Raw genomic sequence first — 12,843 nt, forward strand, 5'->3', positions numbered from 1 at the left:
TTGTCAAACGCCTTAAGATCTATTGCTTCGCTAGTTGTGTTCTGTTGATCACTAATGACTACCCCTTACACTACTAGTCATATTTAGCACTAATAAATCAGCCTTGTCTTTGCTATCAATATTTCTTTTTATTTTTCATTCTTACAGCATGTTTCACTCTCAGTATCATCAGACTTTAAAGAGATAATGGTATGTATGTAGTTGTACAACTGACTAGATACTGTGTGCTCCATTGAGATATACGAGTAAAAAAAACTGATGATCAAGATAAGTAATTTACTGGGTAACCTGAGACTTTTAAAAAGGTGGACTGACAAGGCTCCTCTTACCAAACCTCTCCTCATCTCCATTTTTTCTATTTTACTAATCTTATATTTTGTCTGATACAACTGTTTTTCAATTTGTAACAAGTTTCTCTTTTCCCTTTTATGATCTGTGTGTGCTACACCATTCTATTTGTCTCTCAATTAATATGACTACCTATAACAATATCATCATCTGTGGGATCAAAGGGTATTAAAAAGATGCAGTTCTTAACTAAAATCATCCTGAATGGTAAAAACACAATAATAATAGTATGTTTAATATTCCTCATTATGGAATTACAGGCAACATCAATACAATTATACATCACTCAAATCAGTAAAAACATCACTTACAGTTCTGACAACCAAGTTTTACTTCCTCCTTTTTGTCACTGTAATGTGCCCAAAAGAAAATACCCACTCAATATGTTACAGATGTTCTACAATTGGCACAAAACTGCAATTCTCTCAAACATTAAACTAAATAACTTCATCCCAAGCACACCCATAAATAAAACTGGAAAGTGTTTAATGTTAATGTAACAGAACAAATATAAATTCTGGAGAAGCAGTCTTTTCTGTCACTTTTATTCCAGTTGGTTTAAAAACATATATATTCAGCATGTGGTCACTCAGACAATGTTTCTCATCACAATAAAAAGGTAAGTGTAAACTTACAACACAATAACTGAGGAAATGAAAGCAAATAGATTCTGCCCATATCATAAGTGAACTGAGCAATGTGTAACAGTATTTGACTAAAGTTATGTTCTACAAAATTGTCAATACTTTATTCACAGTACTGTTCAAATGAGTTTTCAAAATGTAACAAAAACCTTCTAAAATTATAATTACTCTGATAAAAGTTAAAATCTGTACGTCAAAAGTAAAAATATTATAAGCAATAGAATGATCTATCACAGTTCTCTCTGTAAAGAAAATAATGGACAATAATAAACTGATTTTAAGGGCAGGAATAACCACAAATGTCCACACGTACTAAGTCTCTCACTATATCTTTATCACAGTTCCAATAGTTTATCACATAAAGTGCTCCAACACACAGGCTGCAATACTTTCTCCTTTACCTGGATAATGATATTACACTTAATTATTCTCCTACAGTAACAGAAAATTTTAAAACCCATTCTGTGACAGAGTTTTGATGATAAGAGGATACAGCCAATGGTGGATTCATTTCAGCAGTGCCCATAGTTTTAACAGGTTCATGTCTCGTCATCGTCTCTGCAAGAGGTCTGATTAATCAGTAGTCTTTTTAAACAACATACACTTGGAGTAAGTAATGCTGATAGATTAAAAGTCTTACATTTTCTTTTCTTCTTTCTTAACATTATCAAACATTGTGGGGTTCCGTGCAAACAGTGAATTTCTGTGAAAAGAAATTCAAAGTATTGTAGCTGCTGTTACACAATCCAATTATTCACAATTGAGTAGAGCTTTCTTTCTTTCTTTCTCTCTCTCTTTTTTTAATAGCTATGTGGTGATATAAAACAAGTCTCTATTGAGTAGAGCTTTCTTTCTTCTTTTTTTTTTTTTTTTTTTTAAATAGCTATGTGGTGATATAAAACAAGTCTCTTACACCAACAATAATTTTTAACATAATAAATATTTCTTTTGGGTACATAAAACTCAAAAATTTCCAAGTAACATATTTACCTTCGCTGTTTACGACAATGAGTTATGTTTTGGTAAAAAGTATGCTGTGCATAACAAAGATGGGGTAAAATGTTGAAAATATATTCTAGCTAAAATGCTAACAAATTCCTTTAGAATGACAGACAGTGATAAAAATGAAGTGTGTGTGTGTGTGTGTGTGTGTGTGTGTGTGTGTGTGTGTTGTGTTCAACATCTTTCAGTACAACTGGACAAATAGGGCAGTGGACCCATCACGCCAGGCAGGATCATCAACAACACGCGCACGACACAGAGGACATGTCTGCTCACGATCAAACCAAGTAGAAACACAAGCCTCACAGAAGATATGTCGGCACTGGAGAAGAACGGGCTCAGCGTAATTATCATGGCAGATGGGACACTGCCCTCCGGCTGACTGTAGCTGTTCCTTGCTGGGGCTCATACCAAGATTCTGTAACATAATACACCCATCCATTGACTGACAATTCCCACTGAAGGAAAAAAGGCACAAAATACACATGGAATTATTTTAATATTCTTTCAACAAGTATCCTTTTCGAATTTCCTTTTCTTTTATGCAAGCCAGTTAATAAAAACAGTTTAAGGTGTAGGGAACCTACACAACATGTGTGAAATGTGACAATTGGAAAGCTTAAAATTATGAAAATGAATACTGCGTATTCTTTTTTTTTCGTTAAAACTTTAGTCTTCTGGCACCTATGTTAGTTGAAGGTTTCTGTGTGTGTGTGTGTGTGTGTGTGTGTGTGTGTGTGTGTGTGTGTGTGTGTGAGGGTGGGTTGGGGGGGGGGGAGGAGAGAGAGAGAGAGAGAGAGAGAGAGAGAGAGAGAGAGAGAGAAGGATGTAGATTTAGGGAAGCACAACAGTAGAATTGTTAATGCTCTTCCTTCAGTAATTTTACTCTGCCATACACTAAATTTTAAAAATGACTTAATATATAACCAAACATGATTGTTTACAATCTGATCCAATGAAACATGTTAAAAATTAGCAGAGGTCTAAACTAATAAAACAGAATTTTGTTGCTGGCTCTTCACTGTGCCATCTTTTAACATGGGTATGCATTTACAGAAGCCTCACTTCAGATGAAGTTGAAAGAGGTTTAATTAACTGAATACATACAAGTTTTGATAGAGGTGTCATTCCAAAATGCAATTTATTCCTTGGCAGATGTGGTGATACTAGACCACGATAAATTCAGTGCCTTATGGTAAAACACAACAAGTGCATCTTACCACATTCTGCAACAGCTTCCAGAAGGCAGCTCTCCACAGGCGGACTTTCACCATAAGGTCTGTGCCCTTTGAAACCATGTATGCAGCAGATAGGAAGACACCTACAACTTTTTCTGGACCCTGATAAGATTCCAGAAGATAGTACAGCCATGGCTGGATAGGTGCCAAACAACGGTAAAGTTGTGATGTTGCTTCCACAAATAGATAATATTTTCCCTGATACAGAGAGAAGACAGTAAATAGACAAATCTGCTAATAAGTATTCTGGATAGTTTTATAGGATGCAAAAGTGTTTTACTCACTCTCCTCTGATACGGAACTGCAAATGCTGGCAATGCTGCAATTAACACTTTGAATATTATTGTTGCAAGCTTCAGTACAAAGTCAGTGATACCCACTATCCAAAGCAGATCCCACATACTCAGAGGCTGAGAGTAGGGAGGTATGAACACCAAACTAGAGAAAAGGAAAATAGATAAATCAGTTAATTTAGTGCACTTAATACACCATAAAGGACATCATGAATGTAATTTCTACAAACATTATATTACGTTACATTTAACAAAACACTGAAGTTAGTTATATGGAGTTTGTAATAAGAGCAGAAGTACCAATCGTATGTTGCCCAGCTACTGGAAGCTTTGGTCTAAAATACTGGCTACAGAAATCATGCTTAATAACACTGTAAGGGTATGGAGACGGAAAAAAAATCATACAAACTGGAGATACGTTTTATCATATGTAAAGTGGAATTATTTCAGTTGGGTTGAAGTAAAAAGTAATAAGTCTAATAAGCTGGTAAAAAATCTGCTCTTGTACATTTGGTGCTCTAAGGCTTTTATGTGTTAAAAGACATCTTGTTAACAACAAGAACTGCATGTAACATCTTTAACCGTCAGACCAGTCTTTGGGTATACAACCCATCTTCAGCGGCATCTGATACAGAGGACAAACAAACCATTGTACTCATATCGATATTTACAACATTCTACATCTACATCTACATCTATACTCCGCGAGCCACCTTACGGTGTGTGGCGGAGGGTACTTATTGTACCACTATCTGATCCCCCCTTCCCTGTTCCATTCACGAATTGTGCGTGGGAAGAACGACTGCTTGTAAGTCTCCGTATTTGCTCTAATTTCTCGGATCTTTTCGTTGTGATCATTACGCGAGATATATGTGGGCGGTAGTAATATGTTGCCCATCTCTTCCCGGAATGTGCTCTCTCGTAATTTCGATAATAAACCTCTCCGTATTGCGTAACGCCTTTCTTGAAGTGTCCGCCACTGGAGCTTGTTCAGCATCTCCGTAACGCTCTCGCGCTGACTAAATGTCCCCATGACGAATCGCGCTGCTTTTCGCTGGATCATGTCTATCTCTTCTATTAATCCAACCTGGTAAGGGTCCCATACTGATGAGCAATACTCAAGAATCGGACGAACAAGCGTTTTGTAAGCTACTTCTTTCGTCGATGAGTCACATTTTCTTAGAATTCTTCCTATGAATCTCAACCTGGCGCCTGCTTTTCCCACTATTTGTTTTATGTGATCATTCCACTTCAGATCGCTCCGGATAGTAACTCCTAAGTATTTTACGGTCGTTACCGCTTCCAATGATTTACCACCTATGGCATAATCGTACTGGAATGGATTTCTATACATAACAGTAGAAACATATGTTTACTTAGATATTACATACCTCTATATCAAATGCTGTGTGTGTGTAAATCATAAATTTTCTATGGTGTCAAAATCAGTTGATCTAATAAATATAGGACCCCCATGGATATTTAAAATCTAGTTATAACCACGTCTATGTGCTTATAATAGTATCTAATCTGTACTGTCACAGTACGGAGGCCATTGTGCAAACATGTTCAGCTGTCAAATGTTAAAAGGCAACATTTCCTGGTCACATTAGCCAATACTGTCATAGAACATAAACATGGAACTGACAGATAGGCCAAAGAGTCTATATTACAGGTCCCTTATTATCCCTGAGATCATATAAAGATACATCTGTGACATATACTCCCATATTTATTAAACTCCATACTTGGACAACTAGTGTGGAAGAGATAAAAACTGATGTTAAATGTCATGAACAGCACACTGAGTAAGACTGACATGGGGCAAAATCTGCATCCAGTAATGCAACATCATGCAGGGTGGCTAGACTACGTTGATGGCTAACAGCTGAAATATAATCTTTTCAAAGTACATAGGCATTATACTACACTACTCACTATCATACAGACCACATCTTCATGAAACAGCTGCTGAAGTTGTTATGAGAAATAACATCCTCCATTAAAATTTTAAGTACTAGTACTCGTTGGAAGACCAGTACAGTAGCTTTCCAAACAACAGCAATGTCAACTGTGTACTTGGTAGCTGAATACTCTAGTCCAGCGTACCTCAATAATGCTCATATATGAATCATATGTCATTAGGGTTCAGCTCTGCCAATACATTACCAACACTGTAGGATGTAATTAAAACGCGCAAGATTTAGACTGAAATTACAACGATCCCATATTCTGACACGTAATTTTTTAATCCTGTTATTTATTTATTTGTTTATTTATTCACTTAAAGGCAGTAAAGGCAGGCAGACTATCACAACAATAAGGAAAGTATCACTCCTGCTGCTAACAATGGGTCCTTCGAGAGCAATGTATGGGTGGTGCATATTTAGTTAACTGCTTGAACAGATCCGCAAAGACGTGGATGTGTGTTGTCTTACTCTTTTGGAGACTTTTTTGGAGCTAAATATTTGGTGTGAAATAGTTTTATGAAAATTGTGACAGATAACAAATCTTTATGGAATGTTCTAATCTAAATAAATAACCAATAAAACACAGTCATTACCCACTCAGATTTAGATATTGTCAAGTAATCTATAAAATACATATAAATAAAGATGTAAGTGTATGTTAGTTCAAAATGTTAAACCTCCAAAAGTTCTTCACTGACTGCTTTGAAATTTTAACGGAACACTGCATTTGAATACACAAGTTTTTATATACCTACTGGAGCATGACATGATGTTAAATATATATGTGATACAAGGTGTGACGGCAACACAGATCCTCAGAGGGGGTGGAACAACTTTGGCAGCATCAGTGGTCTCATTTCGCGTCAGACCGATGTGACCAGGAACCCACGTAATCATCACAGTGACTCCCTCAAGAGTGAGCAAGAGGATGATTTCTTCAATCCTTTGCGCTAAGGGATGGACGGTGTACAGCACACTGAGGCTCTGAAGGGCAATGAACGAGTCGAAGCAGATGACGCAATTGGAAAGCCTGTGTCACTGGATGTACTGTGTGGCCCGATCCAGGTCACAGAGCTCTGCTGTAAATACTGAGCAGTGTTCCGGAAGCCAATACCAAAAACCATTGGAGACAATGAAGAAGGCACACTTGACATCACTGTCAGTCCAAGAGCCATCAGTGTACACAGAGGCACTATCACCAAGTACAAAACGAAGGTCAAGAAATTTACAATGATAGATTGAATCTGGAGTTGTTTCCTTAGGATGCAAATGAAGTGAGGTGAACACGGGCCGCTGTATGAATCCAGAGTGGTAAAAGGTTCATATCCATCGGGGAAGAGGCAGGCAGCATAAATTTAAGCTGCCGGAGCAAAATTCGAAAGGGAGTACCAGGAGATAACACAGAAGAAGGACGCGTCACATACTGGCAGTCAAAGGAGTCAACGAAGAAGGAGGCATAGGATGGATGGCCAGGCATGACAGACAAACAACATGCGTATCTGCTAAGTAGAACACCATGCTGGTATGACAGCGGTAGTTCAGCAGCTTCTGCATAGAGACTCTCAACCAGGCTAGTGTAAAAGGCTCCAGTGGCCAAATGGATTCCATGATTGTTTGGTTGGTTAGTTGTATGGTTGGTTTAAAAGAGGGGAGAAGGGACCAAACTATGAGGTCATTGGTTCCTTGTTCCTAATAAAACAATGCCACAAGTGTGAGAATAAAACAGACAAGAAATATAACACAAAATGGAAAGAAAGGAGAAACCACAAGAACAAAGGGAAGGCAACAAACACTAAATGGAACAAAAGAAGACAAGAAAACAACAGAGAGATGCTAGAAACAGAAGAGAGTAAAACAAAAAAGCAGATTACAGTAGCTCGCCAACCACGAGAATAAAAAGGAAAAGCCAGCCACTCTGCAACATATTTAAACCACCACCCAACAAGCACTAGGGTGGGGGACACAGAGGGACAAAGGACATACGCTAAAACTTTGATCAAACGATAAAACCCACCCTCACGAATAAAATGTAAAACTAAATCAGCCAATAAGGCGTTGTCAGATAAAATGAACGGCAACGAGTCCGGTAACCCAAAATGTCATCGCTGGGCAGTCAAAGTGGGACAGTGCACCAGAATATGGGCCACTGTATTCGATGATGGCGATTTGTATTTAGATGATGTAAGATGGATGAGCATACAGATGCATACACAAATCTTCCATAGTCTAGTTTGAAATGAAGAAGGGACTGGGACAAACGGTGGAGGGCGGTCTGATCTGTTCCCAGAAAATGCCGCTTAGGACATGTAGGACACTGAGGGACTGCATACAGTTGGCGGCCAGGTAAGACACGTAGTAGGACCAAGAAAGTTTCCTATTAAGAATAAGGCTGAGGAATTTCATAGTCTCAGCGAATGGAAGATCAACAGGCCCAAGAAGTAAAGACGATGGAAGAAACCCAATGGACCATCAGAAATTCATACAAACGGTTTTGTCAGTCGAAAAGTGAAAGCCATTGTCAGTGCTCCATGAGTAAAGATGATGGAGACATCGCTCAAGACACCTAGATTGCAAGATCATCAATGGAAAGAGAGGTAGGGATGCCTGGCAGGAGACGTGTCATAACAGGGTTAATGCCTATGGCTATAGCAAAGAGGACGATGTTCATGACAGAGCCCTGAGGTACCCTAGTTTTCCTGGATAAAGGTGTCCGACAGAACAGAACCCACACAGACCTTGAAAACTCTGTCTTTAAAAATTCCTGAAGGAATTCTCAATGGAGAGAAGTCTTCCGAAGTAAGAGTGATTTCAGGTGTGCCGCAGGGGAGTGTCATAGGACCATTGCTATTCACAATATACATAAATGACCTTGTGGATGACATCGGAAGTTCACTGAGGCTTTTTGCAGATGATGCTGTGGTGTATCGAGAGGTTGTAACAATGGAAAATTGTACTGAAATGCCGGAGGATCTGCAGCGAATTGACGCATGGTGCAGGGAATGGCAATTGAATCTCAATGTAGACAAGTTTAATGTGCTGCGAATACATAGAAAGATAGATCCCTTATCATTTAGCTACAAAATAGCAGGTGAGCAACTGGAAGCAGTTAATTACATAAATTATAGGGGAGTACGCATTAGGAGTGATTTAAAATGGAATGATCATATAAAGTTGATCGTTGGTAAAGCAGATGCCAGACTGAGATTCATTGGAAGAATCCTAAGGAAATGCAATCCGAAAACAAAGGAAGTAGGTTACAGTAAGCTTGTTCGCCCACTGCTTGAATACTGCTCAGCAGTGTGGGATCCGTACCAGATAGGGTTGATAGAAGAGATGGAGAAGATCCAACGGAGAGCAGCGCGCTTCATTACAGGATCATTTAGTAATCGCGAAAGCGTTATGGAGATGATAGATAAACTTCAGTGGAAGACTCTGCAGGAGAGACGCTCAGTAGCTTGGTACGGGCTTTTGTTAAAGTTTCGAGAACATACCTTCCTACATATATCTCGTGAAGAGACCATGAGGATAAAACCAGAGAGATTAGAGCCCACACAGAAGCATACCGACAATCCTTCTTTCCATGAACAATACGAGACTGGAATAGAAGGGAGAACCGATAGAGGTATTCGAGGTACCCTCCGCCACACACCGTCAGGTGGCTTGCGGAGTATGGATGTAGATGTAGATGTAGAAATGGGGAAGGCACCATTGGAAGTCCCATGTGTAGAGAGTATGGAGGATACCAGTACTCCAGCAGGTGTCAGACTTTCTCCAAATCAAGAAACATAGCACAGTCTGGTACTTCCACAGAAAAATGCTCATGACATGGGTTGACAAACGGATGGCACATTCAAAGTCCGCACTGTGCAGTGATTACAGTCCGATCAACGAACGATGGCCGTTCATGCAGGTCGAGACAAGGATGGGAAGAGCACTGTTGCCAGTTCCAGGAGACAGCTGCATAAGCACATACATGTGCTTTGCATTTTGTAGAAGCGTTTATCCCACAAGTTATATCTCTCGCTTGCTAATGTACAATTTTTCGCTTACCACCACAATCAGCTGTGACAACTCACAACAAATGGAATAAAAATGCACTTAATAACTTGCTTCAATCACTTTAAATGGACGCACACCATATAACATTCACAGCAGAGCACTCAGCACACTGCTGAACGCTCACTGGCTGTTGAAGAATGTGTGATGTAGAGTCGCAGAAAAAGCCTAAACTGGATTGCCATTGTTCGTGACCCCAACTATAATATATTGCGACACTCAACCAACAATATCAGACAGGCATGAATCATATGTTCCTTCACCTTGCAAACACAGCTGGTGAGAGAAATGACATGGTAGCTAGAAGGGAGGTGTTTGTCCTTATTGGGCTTAGGTACAAGTATGACAGTGGCTTCACACCAGTGTCTGGGACACTGTGCCATCTGCTCAGATGTGATGGTACAAATGAAAGAGAAAGTGCTTGCCTGCAAGAGAATGTGCTGTAAGACCTGAATGTTAACATCGTCTGGCCCTGAGGCAGAAAATCGGGATGAAGTGAGAGCTTGATCTAGGTCCTCATAGTAAAGGCAGCATGTAGCATTTATGATTCTGAGAGGAGAAGGATGTCACCCAAGCCTTCTCCACTATTTCCAATGGAGGAAGGCTTGATGAAAGTGGATAGAGTTCAAGATCTCTGCAAAACAGTGGACTAAGATGTTGGAGATAGCAATGGGGTCCACAATGACATCAAATGATTCAAATGGCTCTAAGCACTATGGGACTTAACATCTGAGGTCATCAGCCCGATAGAATTAGAACTACTTAAACCTAACTAACCTAAGATGTCACACACATCCGTGCCCGAGGCAGGATTCGAACCTGCGACTGTAGCAGCAGCGCGGTTCCGGGCTGAAGTGCCTAGAACCGCTCGGCCACAGTGGCCGGCAGTGACATCATCTGCTACGCACATGCTGGAAATTGGGAAATGGACCTCTGTTCTAGAGAGCCACCGGAGGTTGGCCCACACAACGGAAGAGAGAGTGGAATTGTTAAAAGAACTAGTAAGGATAATATTTGTAAGGCATTCTACCTGTTCATCACAACTGGATAAATGTTGTTCAGTAAAGGTCACCAGGGAGGAGTAAAGCCTCCAGTCAGCCTCAGAAAGCTGCCAGTTGGGTTTACACATAGCTGAGGTAGGAGTCAGAAAACAGATAGCACATTGGAAGTGGTCCCTTGAGTATGTATCAGTGAGAATGGACCACTTGAGATGGCGGGCAAATGAGAATAGATGTGCATGGAGTCTAAGAGGAATGTGGGTGCTCCAGTGTTAAGGCAGACGAGGTTGAATTGATTGAGAAGTCAGCCAAGAGGGCACCTCTCTGACAGGTTCTGCAAGAGCCCCAGAGGGGATGATGTGCATTAAAGCCACTGAGCAGTTAAAAGGGATGAGGGAGTTGACCAATAAATAAGAAGGTCTTTCATGGTGAAACCAAATGACAGAGGGATGTAGATGTTACAAAGAGAAAAGGTGAAGCGGGGAAGGAAAATGTGGACTGTGACAGTTTGCAGCTGGGTGTTCAGAGACATGGTTTGACTATGAACATCATCCTAGATCAGGAGCGTGACTCCCTTGAGAGATGGAATGCCAACCTCAGGGGGGGAGGTCAAAGCGGACCGGAGAAACATACAAGAGGTCAAAAGGGTCGCAAGGACAGTTTTGTTTCCTGGAGGTAGAAAACAAGTGGGCACTATAATTCCAAGAGCAACCATAATTCCTCCTTGTCGGATCTAATGCCGCAAATGTTCTATCGGAGGAGAGTCGTGACGGGGAAAAGGGGAGGAGGGACAAAAAGAAGGGTTGTCACCTCCATGGCTGCCAAGTGCCAGACACAGGCACAGAGGCTGGAGGATACTGTTCCTTGAGATCTACAGAGGCGTCATCATTCTCACTGGGTTGGCCTGTGGATTCCAGGGCAGAAAAGCAGTTGGCAGTGCGCACTGGCAAAATGGGAGTTCAGCTGGGAGAGGGTATCATGCAGCAGCACCACTGAAAAGGATCTCAGAGTCGGTGAAAGACAAGACTGTTTGCCTGTGTTTGATTTCTTGGAGCCTTTGTGGTTGACAGATGAAGACTCAGATGTTTGTTGGCTGGAGGGATGTAAAAAGTCTTCGCAGGAGTATTCCTTCTGTCCTTTCTAGCCTACCGGTTGTGTAGCAGGTAGTTTCAGCGGCGGAGGTGAAGATGTGGTGGCTTGTTGCATATTTGGAAAAGGAGATGGGGATGTTACCATGACACTGGGCATTTTTACAAACATGGTGCTGAATTTGAGGTAGCAACTCTGCTTGGCTGCATCCTTCGTGAAGCAGGTGTAGCATGAGCAGTATTGTAAGTGCCAGATGGTAAAATGCAGGGCTCTCAGCAGCCAACAACTTGTGAGCAATAGGGTAAGGCACTTTTCCTTTCACCTGGATCTCCTGGATGGCTCGCTCATTGAGATACTCGGGATATTCTCGAGATGAGCCCCCACTGTGGCCATTGCAATTGAAACAGCAGGGAAGAGGAGGCAGGCAACTGTCCTCATGAGCATCCCGACCACAAGTAACACATTTGGCCGTGTTTCGACAGGGCGAGCAAGTGTGGTTGTAACACTGACACTGGTGGCAGCACATCAGGTTTGGAATGTAAAGTCAGACCGTGATGACTTCATAGCCTGCTTTGATCTTTGATGGAAGCACTACTCTACCAAACGCGAGAAAAAGAGTGCATGTAGGCACTTAGGTTGCATCAACCTTTTTCAGTAGCCGATGGACTGCAGAGCCGCAGAGAGGTAAGTTTGGATTTCTTCCTCCATCAGTCCATTGAGCAGCCTAGTGTAGATAACAGTACCTGAAGACTTCACATATGATGGGCCTCAACATGAACAGGATGGCCATGGAGGAGTGAAGCTGCAGACATTTGCTGGGCTTGAGAATCACAATTCGTCTCCAAAAGCATAGTGCCATTACATAAACGTGAGCAGTATTTCACAGGGCCGGCAACTGCATCAACATCTTCCTGAATTATAAACGGATTAACCATAGCAAATGACTGAACTCCTTCAGTATGTGATACCATGAGGAACCGAGGCACAGCTGGCAGAGTCTTGGAATCTTTAGCCTCATTACATTTACGTTTAGTAGATGTAGACTGAGATGGTGAATGGCTCACTGTGAGAACCCCCCCCCCCCCCCCCATTGCCAGTGATCTATTAACAAAGTTTCAAGAAACAACTTTAAATGATTACTCTAGGAAAATACTACAACCACCTATGCATCAACCACTTAGGGATCATGACGATAAGATCAGAAT

At 41.0% G+C, this 12,843-nt stretch overlaps 1 protein-coding gene across 1 annotated transcript in view; it reads right to left on the reverse strand.

Annotated features, from left to right (window-relative positions):
- Positions 1 to 551: 551 nt before the first annotated feature.
- LOC126419012 (RING finger and transmembrane domain-containing protein 2) overlaps positions 552 to 12,843 on the reverse strand; it is an 83,154-nt gene continuing 70,862 nt past the window's right edge. Inside the window, exons 5-7 of the mRNA XM_050086066.1 lie at positions 3,517 to 3,670; positions 3,215 to 3,430; positions 552 to 2,412 (exon numbers count right to left, since the gene is read on the reverse strand). Coding sequence (XP_049942023.1) covers positions 2,179 to 2,412; positions 3,215 to 3,430; positions 3,517 to 3,670 — 604 coding nt within the window. The 3' untranslated portion in view covers positions 552 to 2,178. The remainder of the gene's footprint in view (positions 2,413 to 3,214; positions 3,431 to 3,516; positions 3,671 to 12,843) is intronic.

The sequence above is a fragment of the Schistocerca serialis genome, chromosome 9 (genome assembly GCF_023864345.2).
Source record: "Schistocerca serialis cubense isolate TAMUIC-IGC-003099 chromosome 9, iqSchSeri2.2, whole genome shotgun sequence".
NCBI lineage: Eukaryota > Metazoa > Arthropoda > Insecta > Orthoptera > Acrididae > Schistocerca > Schistocerca serialis.